Source organism: Oreochromis niloticus, linkage group LG4, assembly GCF_001858045.2.
Source record: "Oreochromis niloticus isolate F11D_XX linkage group LG4, O_niloticus_UMD_NMBU, whole genome shotgun sequence".
NCBI classification, from domain to species: domain Eukaryota; kingdom Metazoa; phylum Chordata; class Actinopteri; order Cichliformes; family Cichlidae; genus Oreochromis; species Oreochromis niloticus.
The window spans coordinates 9,785,290-9,800,144 of record NC_031969.2 but is presented as its reverse complement, the minus strand read 5'-3'; the positions used below and the strand labels follow the sequence as shown (position 1 = coordinate 9,800,144).

At 38.1% G+C, this 14,855-nt stretch overlaps 2 protein-coding genes across 7 annotated transcripts in view; both read left to right on the top strand.

Moving 5' to 3' along the window:
• The first annotated feature begins 2,725 nt into the window (after positions 1 to 2,725).
• LOC102078678 (GTPase IMAP family member 8-like) lies at positions 2,726 to 7,946 on the top strand. 2 transcript variants are annotated; one of them, XM_025906803.1, is made up of 5 exons: positions 2,726 to 2,863; positions 3,145 to 3,176; positions 4,423 to 4,525; positions 4,607 to 5,203; positions 6,457 to 7,946. In XM_025906803.1, exons 2-5 carry the CDS (start codon positions 3,150 to 3,152, stop codon positions 6,873 to 6,875), a joined length of 1,146 nt encoding a protein of 381 aa, XP_025762588.1. In that variant the 5' UTR covers positions 2,726 to 2,863; positions 3,145 to 3,149; the 3' UTR covers positions 6,876 to 7,946. The 2 variants fall into 2 exon arrangements, with proteins under 2 accessions (XP_025762588.1, XP_005468465.1); XM_005468408.3 differs by having other exon boundaries at positions 3,554 to 4,525.
• A 2,368-nt stretch (positions 7,947 to 10,314) lies between these two features.
• Positions 10,315 to 14,855, top strand: part of LOC102080640 (interferon-induced very large GTPase 1-like) — a 17,575-nt gene continuing 13,034 nt past the window's right edge. For 2 of the 5 annotated variants that reach the window (XM_019358172.2, XM_019358169.2), the window contains exons 1-2: positions 12,454 to 12,525; positions 13,318 to 13,352. In XM_019358172.2, the coding sequence (XP_019213717.1) occupies positions 13,326 to 13,352 (27 nt within the window). In that variant the 5' untranslated portion in view covers positions 12,454 to 12,525; positions 13,318 to 13,325. Of the gene's footprint in view, positions 10,381 to 12,453; positions 12,526 to 13,317; positions 13,353 to 14,855 lie in introns of those variants that run through there. The other 3 variants (XM_019358170.2, XM_025906782.1, XM_019358171.2) reach the window with 3 other exon arrangements.

Genomic DNA, 14,855 nt, shown 5'->3' with positions numbered 1-14,855 from the left:
TCTGTGTTGTGTACCAACTTGAAACCATTTGTGGTTGATTTTATAGGTCTCACTAAATATAGGCTGTACGCCATTCAAATGCAATAGTATGCCGATTGCAGTGGAGAGTCAGATGATATAACCAAACACGACGTCGGGTATAGAAGCTATTGATGCATTTGATGCCCAGAGTGGACACCAAACATGCATAAACATAGAATTTATTTAATCCCACACTGGGAAATTCACTTTTTAACAGCAGCACAATGGACAGCTAGAAAAGTGAATTGGAGATATATTAGAAAAATAAAAATAGAAAAAAAAAACAGTGTAAAAAAAAAGAAGAAGCCAAAATCCTATAATATTTACAGATGGTTACTATATACAGTAAAATACAACATTTTTTAATAGTGATAATGATATACATGTATTTTTAAATAGTATTATCACCTCAAACAAAGAGATGCATACTGGGTTTAGGCTCTTTAGGTCACCAGTGACCCCGGACGTCTATGGCTCATGTGTCTTGTGATAATTACTTTGGTCCTAAAATAGAGTCACTTTGTTGGTATAAATTAAATTAAATTACATTTTTAATGCTAGGAGGTCAGTTCCTTTATCATAATTATGCAAATTCTCCTGACCATTGATCAACAACCACTGATCAAGGCCCACTGATCAAAGACCACTGACCTCCCAGCCCTTTGTTCCTTCTGTGGGCTGGTTTCAGTCATTGGGGAAACCTGGAGTCAGCTGAGACTGAAGAAGTCACTTGGATGAGTGACGAAACATTTCTCCCACTGAAAACGCTACATCCAGACTAGCACTGAAATGTTTGTCACACCTTCTGCAAATACCACCTTTTCCACAGAATCCTTCAATGAGTCTGGTAATGCTTGAAGCATGATGTCTGGTTGGTACATTCAGGCTTAATCTGGTTCATTTGCAGATGTTTCTTAGTATTGCAGTTTCATCACATAGTGTTTTTCCAATTTTTCAACAATAAATGACCTTTGGAGTGCTCTTATGTCTATTTGCGCCCGATACTAAAGAGGTTCAAACCCAGGTCTATAAGGTCTGTGTGATTTTTTTTTTTAATCATTGCTTGTTTGATTTTTTTCCACTTCTCTTCAAATGACCTCAATTCAATTTAATTCAGTTTCATTTATACAGCACCAAATCAGAACAACAGTCGCCTCAAGGCGCTTTATATTGTAAGGTAGACCCTACTATATTAAATACAGAGAAAAACCCAACAATCATATGACCCCCTATGACCAAGCACTTTGGCGACAGTGGGAAGAAAAAACTCCCTTTTAACAGGAAGAAACCTCCGGCAGAACCAGGCTCAGGGAGGGGCGGCCATCTGCTGCGACCAGTTGGGGTGAGAGAAGGAAGACAGGATAAAAGACATGCTGTGGAAGAGAGACAGAGATTAATGACAAGTATGAGTATGCTCAGAGAGCTGACATTAAGACATATTAAGACATAGTGAGTGGGAGAGGTGACTGAAGAAGAAAAACTCAATGCATCTTGGGAATCCCCCGGCAGCCTACAACTATTGCAGCATAACTAAGGGAGGATTCAGGGTCACCTGGTCCAGCCCTAACTATATGCTTTAGCAAAAAGGAAAGTTTTAAGCCTAATCTTAAAAGTAGAGATAGTGTCTGTCTCCCGAATTCAAACTGGAAGCTGGTTCCACAGAAGAGGGGCCTGAAAACTGAAGGCTCTCCCTCCCATTCTACTTTTAAATACTCTAGGAACAACAAGTAAGCCTCCAGTGTGAGGGTGAAGTGCTCTAATAGGGTGATATGTTACTACAAGGTCATTAAGATAAGATGGGGCCTGATTATTTAAGACCTTGAATGTGGGGAGCAGGATTTTAAATTCAGTTCTGGATTTAACAGGAAGCCAATGAAGGGAAGCCGTATAGGAGAAATCTGCTCTCTCTTTCTAGTCCCTGTCAGTACTCGTGCTGCAGCATTTTGGATGCATACATACAAGTGTTTTTAACTGTGGATCATATTTCAGATGATTTGAGAGAGTGGACAGAAACAGCAGGCATGGCTGGCAAGTTTTAGCATGTCAGAAAGAAATACTCATCTCTTCTAAGTATTTTTATGTACTAGTGATTTTATCTGTCTCTTATTTATAAGTCATCTGCATGCAGGAGGGTTTTCTTTAGCTTCCTCTGTTGTGCATTGTGGTCTAATGGAAGTACTCCCTCATATCTTGTCAGATTCCCATTTATTCCAATATGTAGAGCAGCCACCTGTGAGAAAAAATAAAATCTAAAAAAACCCCCCGTTGATCAACACAAATCAAAAATCTATGTGTGTGTGTGTGTGTGTGTGTATTTGCCTTCAATAACAAGCTGAAAAGGTATAACCAAGTGAGCATAAATGTAGGATTTTACACTCTATGTCACCTCCATGTTTCCAGGAAATATTGTATCTTTTACTATAATTCCTGCTTGTAGAAGAGTACCTGCTTCACTTGGGCTGCACTCAGCCTACAGTCTTTTTGTTTCCAGATAAATCTTGCAATCAGGTCCCTGTTGCATTAGTTCACACTATAAAACCAAAACCCAATTGGTGGCATTTTAAAATCAAGTCTGACTAGCCTTACAGGTCTCAGTATCAAACAGCAACAAACGCGGGGTTTTCTGTAAGTTGCAAGTCTTGACTTGAATTTTGTTTCTCTCTCTTTACCTGTTTTCATTGCTGAATGGCCAGTTTTATATACACTTAGTTTTCCTGGATCACTGCACACTTACAACATCACATCAGTTCTGTCAAAAGGAGGTAGGAGGGATTTGTTAAGGTAGGGAGTTAAATAGTAGCTCAGATCTCAGATAAAGCAGACCTGAGGAAAGGAACACAAGGTGAGTCCATGCTACAGAGCTTACAGAATACGCTCTCAAATACATGATTCAAACTGAATCTTTTCATTTTCATTAAGCGGGGTAAACCAGAAAAATGCTGATGTGAGAGAAAAGCGCAGAAATGTTTTTGAAATAGAGTTTATATTTACACACCGGTGCATATTTACACACTGGTTCTTATAATAGTGAAGTGCATTTGTCATGTGTTTCATTTTTAAATAGCTTTTGTTCCTATTACTGCAAGATATCTGTGTTTTTCTTTCTCTTACATGACTCTGCAGCTCAGATGGAGGAGACAGCAGCTGACACCAAGGTAAAGGAATTTCACCGATGTCCTTATCTCACAGTTACATCGTCATGGTAATAGGATTTTGTGGCACTTTGAGTTTTGGATTCATCTTTTATTATCATTATTACGTTTTTAGTTTAACTTTTATTTTATTTTGCTTCAGTTCTTTTTTTTTGACTTGTTGTCCTAACTTTTCCTCCCTGTGTCTCATTTTGCTGTATTTGCACTTTGGCCCTCCTGCGGTCTTGTTTATTTGGGTCTTGTTTAGTGTTAGTCTTTGTGTGTCAGTGCAGTTGACTCTTGTTTATTTCCACCAAAGTTACTTTGGTGGCTCGCGTTCGTTTTGTTTCTCCTCTGTGATTGTTCTGCATGCTTTCAACTGTGTGAAATTACTTTCACAGCTTCGTTCCGCTCCTGTCTCTCATTCCCCGTCAGCCCTCATTGTCACGAACACTGTGTATGGTCCCTTGTGTCCTCTCCAGAAGGAGGTCCTTGTCATTCATCGCTGGTTTTTGTGTTTGTTTTTGTTAATGTTGTTTTCTTTTTTTTACTGGTTCAGCCTGCATCCCACATTTGGGTCCTCACCTCTACATTCCACACACCTGTTGTGACCTGCATTTAGTTTATGGTGTCAGATTTGTCACAGATTCATTTCACTAAACAGAGTCATAAATACAGGATTCTAAACATTACTATGTAGTATTTTCTATGTAAAGATTTAGTACAATAATGGCATCCTGTGTAAATAACAAAGTCACACCAACCTGGTATGTGTTGTAGTTCAAGTTTCTCTGTTCAGTGTTTGGATAACCAGTTTTGGCCTTTTTACACAAAGAAAGAAACATAATCTTTGCAGGATGCAGAGTAAATGTGAGTTTACACCTAATGTTTTAGTCTGAACCCTGAATTTAGAAAGTGATTAAGGGCAATGATGTGGGCGTTTGTTGTGTTTGTCTCAAGTCCCAACCTGTCTGGCTGTCTGTAAATAAAACACACCTAACTGTTTTAGTTTGAAATCCTATTGTGATATGAGTGGTTCTAGATTTTTATCATTTCATATTTAAGTAATTATTATTTTTTCATTCAACTAAGCATTTATTAAATATACTTGAACCTCTCTTTTTCATTTGAGATTAAAATGTTTTGACTGAATGTTTTGCCCTGTAATAGAAGAACAGATTAGCTCTTTAGTGTCATTGTACATGTACAATGACAATTATGGAAAAACACACTGTAACTCTGACCAAAAGAATTTGATACCTTTTCTTAGTGCAATCCAGCGAATGATGCTCATGAAGCTCAACAACCAGAAGAGGATGAGGAAAAGGGCAAGACTAAAATTATGTCTGAATCAACTGCAGATAAAGACAAAGGTAATATTTTTAATTAGAAATATGGATTTTATAGCTTATATTTGCATTTTAAACTTACTGATTGTGTTTGGTTTGTTTCAGAGCTGCCTGAGCTCACAATTGTGTTACTTGGTGACACAAATTCTACGGAGATTGGGCCAAACAACATTTTACTTGACCATGAAGAGAACTCCAATGTGGATCAGTTTTCATCCAAGTTGTATGATATATGTGGTCGGCAGATCTCTGTTATTAATATGATCGGTCTCCAAAACGTTGATGAAATCCCATCAAATCAGGCATTTCATGTCTTTCTCTTACTGGTACCATATGGTCTGCATAGCAGCCTTTACTGCTCAGGGATTCAGTGGCTAAAAAAGGCGTTTGGAGAAGGATTTCTTCCTTATGTAATGACTGTTGTGACTCATGAGCCAGGTGAAAACTGTGAAAGTGCACTGGCAGACCTGAAAGCTAACAGCGGTTTTACTGAAAAAAGATTCCACACATGTACAAGAAATATGACAGATGAAGATGAGATAATAGCTTTGTTAGAGAAAATAGACATTATGGTCTCTGAAAACAATCCCCACTGCTACAGTGGACTGATGTGTGATGAAGACAAAGAGGGGGAAGATCATCTGGAGCCAAACAAAAAAGAGGATGAGATCAGATCTTCAGGTTTTCAGCAAAAACAAAAAGGTGAGATGTTATGATGGAGAGAACTTAATTCCTATAAATACATTCCCTGATTTTTGCTCTTGGCTTTCCAAAAAATATTTTTTTTAACATCCAATTCCCAATTACAGTAGAAATTAGCAGTCGATGTAGTAGAAGTTTTATGTTATTAACTCCATAACTGGTTTGCTTGAATGTTTACAGTGACCATTTCTTTTTAACAGGATTTACTTCATGTCAGCAAAATGCCCCTGACTATATATCAGATCCCCTCATTGTAGGGGTCAGTTTCTTTTTCCTTAGTTTAACATTTGAGGCACTGGTTTATAGTTATTACTTTGAATACATAAACCAAACAATCCTCACCAGTTACTACCAGAATATATAGCTTTTAAATAGAAACAAAGACACGAATGACATGTCTTCACATAGAAATAAAAAAATACAGCTTCCCAATAACACTAACACTTTCTTCCCCATGAAGCTCATACTCAGTCCAGGATCAGGATAATTCACTTAACTGTTCAATGACGCAGCTGTTACAGTAGTCCATGAACATGGGTTTTCTGGGTTTCGGGAATATCTATTATGCTGTAATTAAATATTTTAGTGGAGAAAATATTTTCCTCTAATAGCGGTTGTTGTGTTGCTGCATACAGGACTAGCTACCCAAGTACCTTGTCGACTTTTGTATTTGTGGCTATTGCTACCTGTCAAAGCTAAGCATTAGTAATTATGGCTACTGGATCCTGTCAGGGGAATGCCAGTGGCAGCTGGCTAAGGACGTCCTGCCCCGCCCTCGCCTAGCCGCTTCCAGGTTGACCATCTCAGGGGAAGACCCCCCATTTTCAGTGTTTGTGTGGGTGTCAAGCACACACAGTGTTGCTGCCAGACCGAGACTCCTGCGAGCACTGCTGCATAATGCAGATTGTTGGAATGGTGTTGGCAGGTTCCTCTCTCAGTTAGGAACTTTCTTAAGTGAAACTGTTTGTGTTTGTCTGAATCTGCATGTATGTAAACTTACAAGGAGGGTTGTCTAAGATGTTTTCTTTACACTAATTTAACTAGTTGGCCACACAATGCTTCCCCCAGCAAATTTACCTCATTATGCATTTCAAAAAAGTTCATGAAATACTTTTACAACAGTTTGGCTGTTTATTTACTCATTGTACAGATTATATCGGATATGTTCTTTAATTTTTCTTATATAGCTATAATTGTGCTGCTACTCTAGTGTATTATACCCTTATTGAAATGTATTTTGTCTTTATTATTAGAACTAGCCTCTGCTCTTCGACAGTCGGCCTCTGCTGTTGGACGATCAGCATCTGCTGTTGGACAGTCAGCCTCTGCTTGTTGGACAGTCGGCCGCTGTTTTTGGACGGTTGGCCGATGCAGTTGGGCATTTGGTCGCTGCGGTTGGAAGGTTGGCCGCTGCGGTTGGACGGTTGGCCGTTGTTTTTGGACAGTCAGCCGTTGTGGTCGTGCGATGAACTGCTGCCTTTGGTTGGCCACCCGCTGCTGCTGGGTGGTCGGCCACTGTGGCTGCGCATTCAGCCGCTGCTTTTGGAATTTCAGGCACTGGTTTTGGGCAGTCAGCCGCTGCTACTGGAAGGTCATCCGTGGATGCTGGAAGGTCATTCGCTGGTGTTGGATGGTCAGGCAGCATTGTTGGGACTGTATGCCACTGCTCTAATATCTTGTTTATATTTTAAAGACCAGATTTCCAAATTTCCAAATGCAGAATTTGCTTTAAACAGACTAAATTGTTCCTGTTTTGATCTAGATTTTGTATTATATATGATGTGCTATTGTGTCCACCCAGTAGTAATCTATCCCAGTTGAATTTTTGTGGATTTTCATTGTGTGTTTATGTTCATTTGTCATAATGTCTGCTTCCTTGTTGCCCAGGTCACTCTGGAAACTAACATTTTAAATCTCAGGGAAATTTTTATCAAAAGAAATCATTCAAATTAACCAATGGGCAGAAATTACAACTGCGATAATGATGACTAGCTCCCCTATTTCTCTGGAAAGTTTTTTTCCTAATATCATCACTTTAATTATGTAAATTTCCCCCTGAGACTCAGCCTATTCATTATGTCCTCTGTAGTTGACACAGATAAACAGAAAGGTGCGTTTTTTCCCTCAGTTCTTAAGAGGTTAATAATGTTAAATGATATACAAACACCAAAAGATTTTGGTTTAATCAAATATATAAAACAATACATTTGTAGATTTGGAAATAAATGTGCGTCATTGAGTGCTGTAGTTCGCTAACTCCTTTACTTTGCAGTCTCTAAACAAAGGATGTGTGAGACTATATTTAAATAACGCCATATGTGATTTCAGTCAGTAGAGGGCACTGTTTACTGTTAACTTACTTGTAGTGGCTCAGCATACAGACAACTAATATTATACAATCATGAGTTAATTTACAACAGCAAGATGCACTCCAACAACACAAACCTTCACCAAGGCAACTCACTGTCGGGGCAGTACATACTATTAAGGGAATAGTGCTGTATTTTGTATATTTTCATTTTGTTTTCTTTGATTTTTTGAAACCTTTTTCATGTGAATATAGTACATGCATGATATTTATTTCATTCTTTAATAAAATTCATTTAAATGTTTAATAATAAATATTAAAAGTATGCATGAGAATTCTACATGTATTCAAACGGTTATGTATCTAAACACTTATAATCTGTTACTGTTGTGTACATAACAAAGTCATAATAAAAATAAATGTTACCAAAACAAACAAAAGTTGCACAATTTTAAGCCTATTTTTAAAAGATAAAAGACATTTTATGAATGTTTCACCTTATTTAATCCTACAGAAGAGGTCAGAGGTTCAAAGTAACAATATAATTAGAAACCCCATTTATCATTCCCTAAATGTCTGTATGTTGTCAATACAAATGTCAGTGAGAAACATAGATTTAACTAGCTATAGCAGTTTTTATCACTTTGACAGTCTATTGACTTTGAAGGAGAGGTCAGAGGTCAAATGTGACATGATATCTGAAATCTGCATATGGCCAGGGACTTGCAGGGGGCGTGAGCACCTGCCCATTTTGTGATGGGTGCCCCAAGTGGCCTTTCATGAGGCATTTTTTTAAACTTTATTTTATTCTTTTTTTTTTTTTTATGTCTGTGTTTGTGTGTGGAGTCCTGCCTGTGCCCCTCAACAATAACATTTAACTATTATTCACAATTTTGCTAAATAAAATGATCTGGCTTGCATCAGTCACATGAAAACCATGAACCAAAGCTCACCTTTGGCAGCAGAGCGCGCTGGTGGAACAAGCTTGCAAAGCACACGCTCATTCTTTGCTGCCTGGGCGGTGCGGAGCTGTAGGGGAAGCACACTAATTAATTGGGAGACGCAGACTGATGCAACAAAAACCAATAAGTAGGGTGTACAGCGTACACTATAGTCTATAACAACAGGAATATTAGGTTATTGTGTGCACGATGAAAGCTGTCTCGTGGCAACTGACGAATTGAAACAAATGAGCGTGCTGTGTGTGCAAAAGCGTGACAAAACATTACCTGTCCTTTTATTAAATGCTCAATTAGTGGTGGTCATTAGCTGCTAACTAACTGGGTAAGGGTTACAGGGGTCTTAGTCTGTCAACCGTTTTAGGGAACATATTTAGTTTTAAAGTAAGTTACAGGGCGTTCCCCTGCCTTTCTGGTATGCATATCCACATAATTATGGATTATTATAATTACGATATAAAAAACACAAACTGTAATTTAAAGAAAATACATTAAGAAACAGATTATTACATTTATATTTCAAATATGACAAAAATGCAGATTTTTCAGCAGCAAAATTATTGTATTTCTACAGTTTAAATGTTTAATAGGCTTTCTGCCTGCACAGATAGTCAAACAGATTGAATCATCATAAATGCATTATTTTATATTTATTATTTATTTTTTAAATTCTTATCACTTAGCACTAGGAATGAATAATAAGGGAAGGATTCTGGATCAGCACCATGATACAAACTTGTGGCCATAGTATGTACAGTATTCTGGAGAAGGTATGAAATGTAACTGTATATGCATGTGTGTATGTGTGTGTGCGTGTGTGTTTTATGCGCATAGATTTTTTTTGTTACATTCTTACCCTACCATGACAACCCCTTTCTGTAGTCCTACTAATACTCCCGTTTCAGTTTATTTCCCACATTGTTTTTAATCTGTTGTCTTATGGTTCCAAGAGCTGTCACCAGTCTTTGCATTTAATTGTTATCTCATTACATTTCTTTAATTAGCTACCCTCTCTCCTATGGACTTTTTAATATCTACAGTCTCAGATCAACACAGCCCTGTCCTCCAGCATTATCAGCATCAGGAGCAGCAGTAACCTCTCAACAGCAACATTGTACCCCATCAGGTAAAACATAGGCTACGTTTGCTTTGCATTGTCCCCACCCGATTACAGTGATATAATATGTTGTGATTCCATAGATGATGAATATGGTTCTATGTGCCCTTTTTAACTTTGAGCACCTGCCTCTTCGGACATCTCTGCACGGCCCTGCTCAGCAGAGCTCTGACTTTTGGTCAGTCTGGCTGTAGTGCTGAAGAGAAACCTAGGGTTGTTCTTATTTCCTTCAATAAGTGATGAATAGTAAGATGTCTACTACTAAGGATTTTTTTTAAAGCAGCAAACTGGCTTAAACTGGCTCCAGGCTAAATAATGATCTTCTAAATTAGTGAGAGGCCATTTCTTCTCCAGCCTACGAGTTATCTGCTTTAAGGTGTGCTTTTGAGAGTTATCCCAGGGAGTCAAGTACTTCTGATCTGAGGCTCTCTTTTCAGAGGGGCTATAGTATTTAGATTGTACGCAGTGAAGATGTGAAACCATTAGCAAGATCATCAACTTCTGTGGGAGTAGTGTTCAGGTAGGTGGTCTGCACTGAGTTGGAACAAAGTATTGAATAAGATAACAGCGGATATTATATGCCCTTAAAGTTAGTTACAGTGCTTTCAAAAAGACATCTACTGTAATGAAATCTGTTCCCCACTGCTGTGTAATCTATTATTGTAAATCTAAATATACAAACCAGAACTCTGTTACTTTCACTTTATCTTTTTCTGCTAAAGTGAAAGTAACTAACTCATAATGTCGGCACATCTCCACGAGTGAAGCAGGGTGAGGAACACATAATAAAAAGGTGGGTTTAATGTTGTAGTATTTTTGTGTTAAAACTTCAATGAGAGTGTGCACACATGGTGTAGCAGAGAATGATGTATTTAGGTAATCCTGATGCTTAATTTAAGTTTTTGTGTGATGTGTAAATGTGTTCAGCAGATATGTTCAGCTGATAAGTAGCAGTACTGTGTTGGCTATAAAAAGAGTGAAAATTCACATCTATACAGAAGTGTGCAAAAGTCTTGAGCCATCCTGTTGGGTCTGCGCTTAGCATGCCCGCTGGTTCAGAGACTTATTCCTGTGGACAAAACAAGACAAACAGCTTAACCGGTTTTTACTTGCTAGCAAGGGGAGCCTGGTTGGCAGCACCTCTGCCCTCGACCTCACTCTCAGAAAAATTATGGTTCTTAAATGGTCCTTCAGATGTCTTCATGGTTCTTTAAAGAACCATCATACGTCAAAGAACCTTTTTGTAGAATGTAATGAACACACTTATGTGTGTTCATTACCTTAGACATAGGCGAGCCCCTAAATGGCTGGGATTGAACATCCTTTCCCAGATAAGGAAACCAGAATCTCACATGGAATGTGCCTGCAGTTAAACACTTACAGCTATAGCATCCCCCACCTAGATGTAGGGGAGGAACAAAAAAAAAATATCTGAACATGCAGTTCAGGACAAGGTTTACAAATTTAAGTACAGCTATGGCAACATTTAACAATTTAACACATCCCTCATTTCTTCATAATTTGTCTCAAATGAGGCAGACTTTCTTGTAATTGTCAAAGTGCTGAGCAATGCTACTGAAAGTAGTTGTAGACAATCTTGTCTGTGAAATGGTTAAAAGTTTTTTTTTTCTGTAATGGCAAAAATTTTATTTTTGAAGAAATTCATGAAGTCATTACTAGTTAATGTCAAAGGAATGTCTGGCTCAACAGAGCTCTGACTTTTTGTCAGTCTTTTTAATGAAATCTATTCCACAATGTGATTAAAGTGGTGGGTGGATTCTTGTATTTTAAAAGAAGCCAATTGAGTCTAGTAGTAGATTAAATGCCATGTTGATGTTGTTATTTTTAGTATCTATATGAATCTTAAAATCAGCTATAATAATTATTTTATCTGAGCTAAGCACTAAATCAGATAAAAGGTCTGAGAATTCAGACAGAAACTCTGAATATCTCCTGGAGATGTCACGGCTGGGGCAGCAGTCGTGTTGAGGAAAGGAGGACCCAAAATGCAAGCAGCCGACTGATGATATGAGTGAGAGTTTATTTACAGAAGTGGCAGGGTGGCAAACTGGGATAAACTAAATAACAAACCTGAGAGTATACAAAAGGGCTGCGGGGCAGAGAGACACAGATGAACGCAGAGAAGTGCAGAGATACACAGACTACACAGAGATACACAGACGAGCCGACGACAGGCACAGACTGACACCCACTATATATACACACACACAAACAAGGAGACCAGGTAATGACATACAGGTGGGAGCACAGCCGATTCTAATACACAAGACGACCTGAGGATACAAGCTGAACACGATAACAGACACAGACCTTCAGAACAGAACAGGAAATCCAGAACACGAGCCTTCAAAGTAAAACAGGAAACCTACAGACTGTTTTACAATACGAGGACATGACAGAGCACCGAGGACAGACACAGGTAGGGCTGATAAAACACTGAGCTCCAGATTCAACCCTAAACTACTACAAAATCAGAATAAACACAAGGCACAAAGTGAACTCCAAGGAAACACAAAACGCTGGGTCAAAATGACCCAGGATCCTGACAGGAGAGTGTTTATATTTTCAGTATTTTCAGTTAAATTGCTTCAGTTTAGGAGATTTTAAATATTATTTTTAATAAGTCAGACAAACGCTTTACAGTATAAGCATTCACATTGCATTTTCTCTATTTTTTCTTGGTTTTTTTTTGTAGTATTACTGTGTGCTCACTGAAACAATTGAATACACAAGTACACCAGTATATTCTTCACTATTGTGGTGAGAAGGTTTCATTTCCCAGTAAGTGAAATGGTTTTAGCTCTGTTACTTTCACTTTAGATTTTTCTCAGAGAAAAATCTAAAGTGAAAGTAACTAACTCATAATGTAGGCACATCTCCACAGGTGAAGCAGGGTGAGGAAACTGATTAATAAAAGGTGGGTTTAATGTTGTTGTATTTTTGTGTTAAAACGTCAGAGTGTGCACACATGGTGTAGCAGAGAATGATGTATTTAGGTAATCTTGATGCTTAATTTAAGTTTTTGTGTGATGTGTAAATGTGTTCAGCAAATATGTTCAGTTGATAAGTAGCAGTACTGTGTTGGCTATAAAAAGAGTGAAAATTCACATCTGTACAGAAGTGTGCAAAAGTCTTGAGCCATCCCTCACTTCTTCATCATTTGTCTCAAATCAGGCAGACTTTCTTGTAATTTTCAAAGTAGTGAGCAATGGTACTGTAAGTAGCTGTAGATAATCTTATGTCTGTCAAATGGTTACAAGTTATTTTTTCTCTAATGATTAAAATTGTATTCGCTTATAAAGTGCTTTTTTGAGAGTTATACCACAGAGTCAAGTACTTCTGGTTTAAGGCTCTCTTTTTCAGAGAAGCTACAGTAATTAGATTGTACGCAGTGAAGATGTAAAACCATTAGCAAGATAATCAACCTCTGTGGAAGTAGTGTTCAGGTAGGTGGTCTGCACTGTGCTGGAATACCCAGAACACAGGCATCTAAAATATAAATTTTAATTATGAATACTGATTTTATAGTTTAGTTGTGTATTTTTATATACCTTTTATAACTTTGAAAATAGAATTTTAACTCTGTTTAAAAAAAAAAAGCAGCTAATAATAGTTTTGATTGAAAATGAAATGGCACAATCCACATGCAATAACTATGACCTAATGCAATGTTTCTTTCTTGTGGTTTTGTTTTTACATGATCCCACAGCAGAAGGGATGGGAATTCTGCTGAGCAAAAATGAGGTAATTTTATTTTAATGTTCTTTATCATAGCTACAAGTCTCACTTCTATTTGAAAGCTATATGTTTTTGTAAACATGTCTCTTGTTAAGGTTCAGATATTGAGGGGAAATCCAAAAATAACCACAGATCCAGCCGGGTGCAATTAGACGACATTTTAATGAACACATGTGTGAGTTCAACAACCCAATCAGTATTGAACTATCTTACAATAGTCAGACAAAGGTTTTATAGGGTTGGGAGTGATACTGCTCCCCCCCCCTCTCAGACACAATACAGCATACGTCAATGCAAAACCACAAACGTTCAGTTAACTTTGAACACCGTTTAAAACAGAACATCATCTTCACGTCGAAGCCAGGTGCTTCCCCCAGCTCGCCTTCGCTGTCGCTTATCTCTGGGACATCTGGTGTACTTCCTGGAACAGACTAACACGTACGCACCCCACTTTGCAGCCATAGCAAAACATGATTAAACTCTTACCTATATAAATGAGTCTCTCTAATATGTGTGTGCGTGCACGTGCGGGGGCGCGTGCGTGCTGTGTACTGCGTACGTGTCATGACCTCTCTCACTATATGTGTCTGCATGTGTGTGTATGGGTGTCTCGCCCTTAAATGCTCTCTCATCTCACCCGTTGCACTTCTGACCTGTCACCAGAACAGAGGCTCATCCTTACATGTAATACCCTAACTGGAACTATATATGTAATATGTTGAGTAAATGTTTAATCAAGAGCCTCTACTAAAAGCTTAATACAGTTTCATAACCTACTCACAGTACTTGCACTCAGACTCTGCTTTCAGTTTCACTTCTGCAAAAGCATGTAACTTCAAAAACATGTACTTCCTGTCGCTGCAGCTCAGTTTTCTCACCCACTGAAGACTCCAGTGTAAGAATATAAAAACATTCAAAAGCCTTTAAAATTATAGATTCAACTCAACAGTTTAAAGTGGTTCTTCCTGGACCTGTAATAAAGACTTATATAATACCAATATATTTGACCATCTGAATGCATCTGGATGCAACATCACTATTAATAATGAAATGGTAATGATGATTATAGAAATAGCAGCAAATAATAGCAGTAAAATATTTCTCCTCTTGACACTCTACATATCTCTCTAAGATTTACAATCTTCCAACTCAAAAGTTGAAAAATAAAAGTTGAATCCCCCCCCACTCTACTACTCCACTTTTGTTTCTGCTGCCTGAGATAGTCACAAAGTACATGGTTGGTTGTGACCATCTTCCTGATGTACTTGTGGAACTTTGTTTCATTCGGGATAGTGGTTCTGTACTTGGCCTTGGCCACCTTTCTTCTGTTTAGTGTACAGTCTCAGGGTTCTGGACTTTGGGTTAAACCCACCACGCATGGTAAGAAGCTTGTCTTGATATCAGTGGCTTCTACCTCCTCCTTTGGCCATCTTATTGTCCAAGCAGGTTATATGACCACCAACAGGGTGCAGGTCTTGATTGCCTGGATCTTGTTCTTCCCATTAACCT

Coding starts and splice junctions, on each gene's coding strand:
- LOC102078678 (XM_025906803.1), top strand. CDS start 3,150: ATGGAGGAGACAGCAGCTGACACCAAG. Junction 3,177..4,422: donor AGACAGCAGCTGACACCAAG/GTAAAGGAATTT, acceptor ACCTTTTCTTAG/TGCAATCCAGCGAATGATGC. Junction 4,526..4,606: donor AACTGCAGATAAAGACAAAG/GTAATATTTTTA, acceptor GGTTTGTTTCAG/AGCTGCCTGAGCTCACAATT.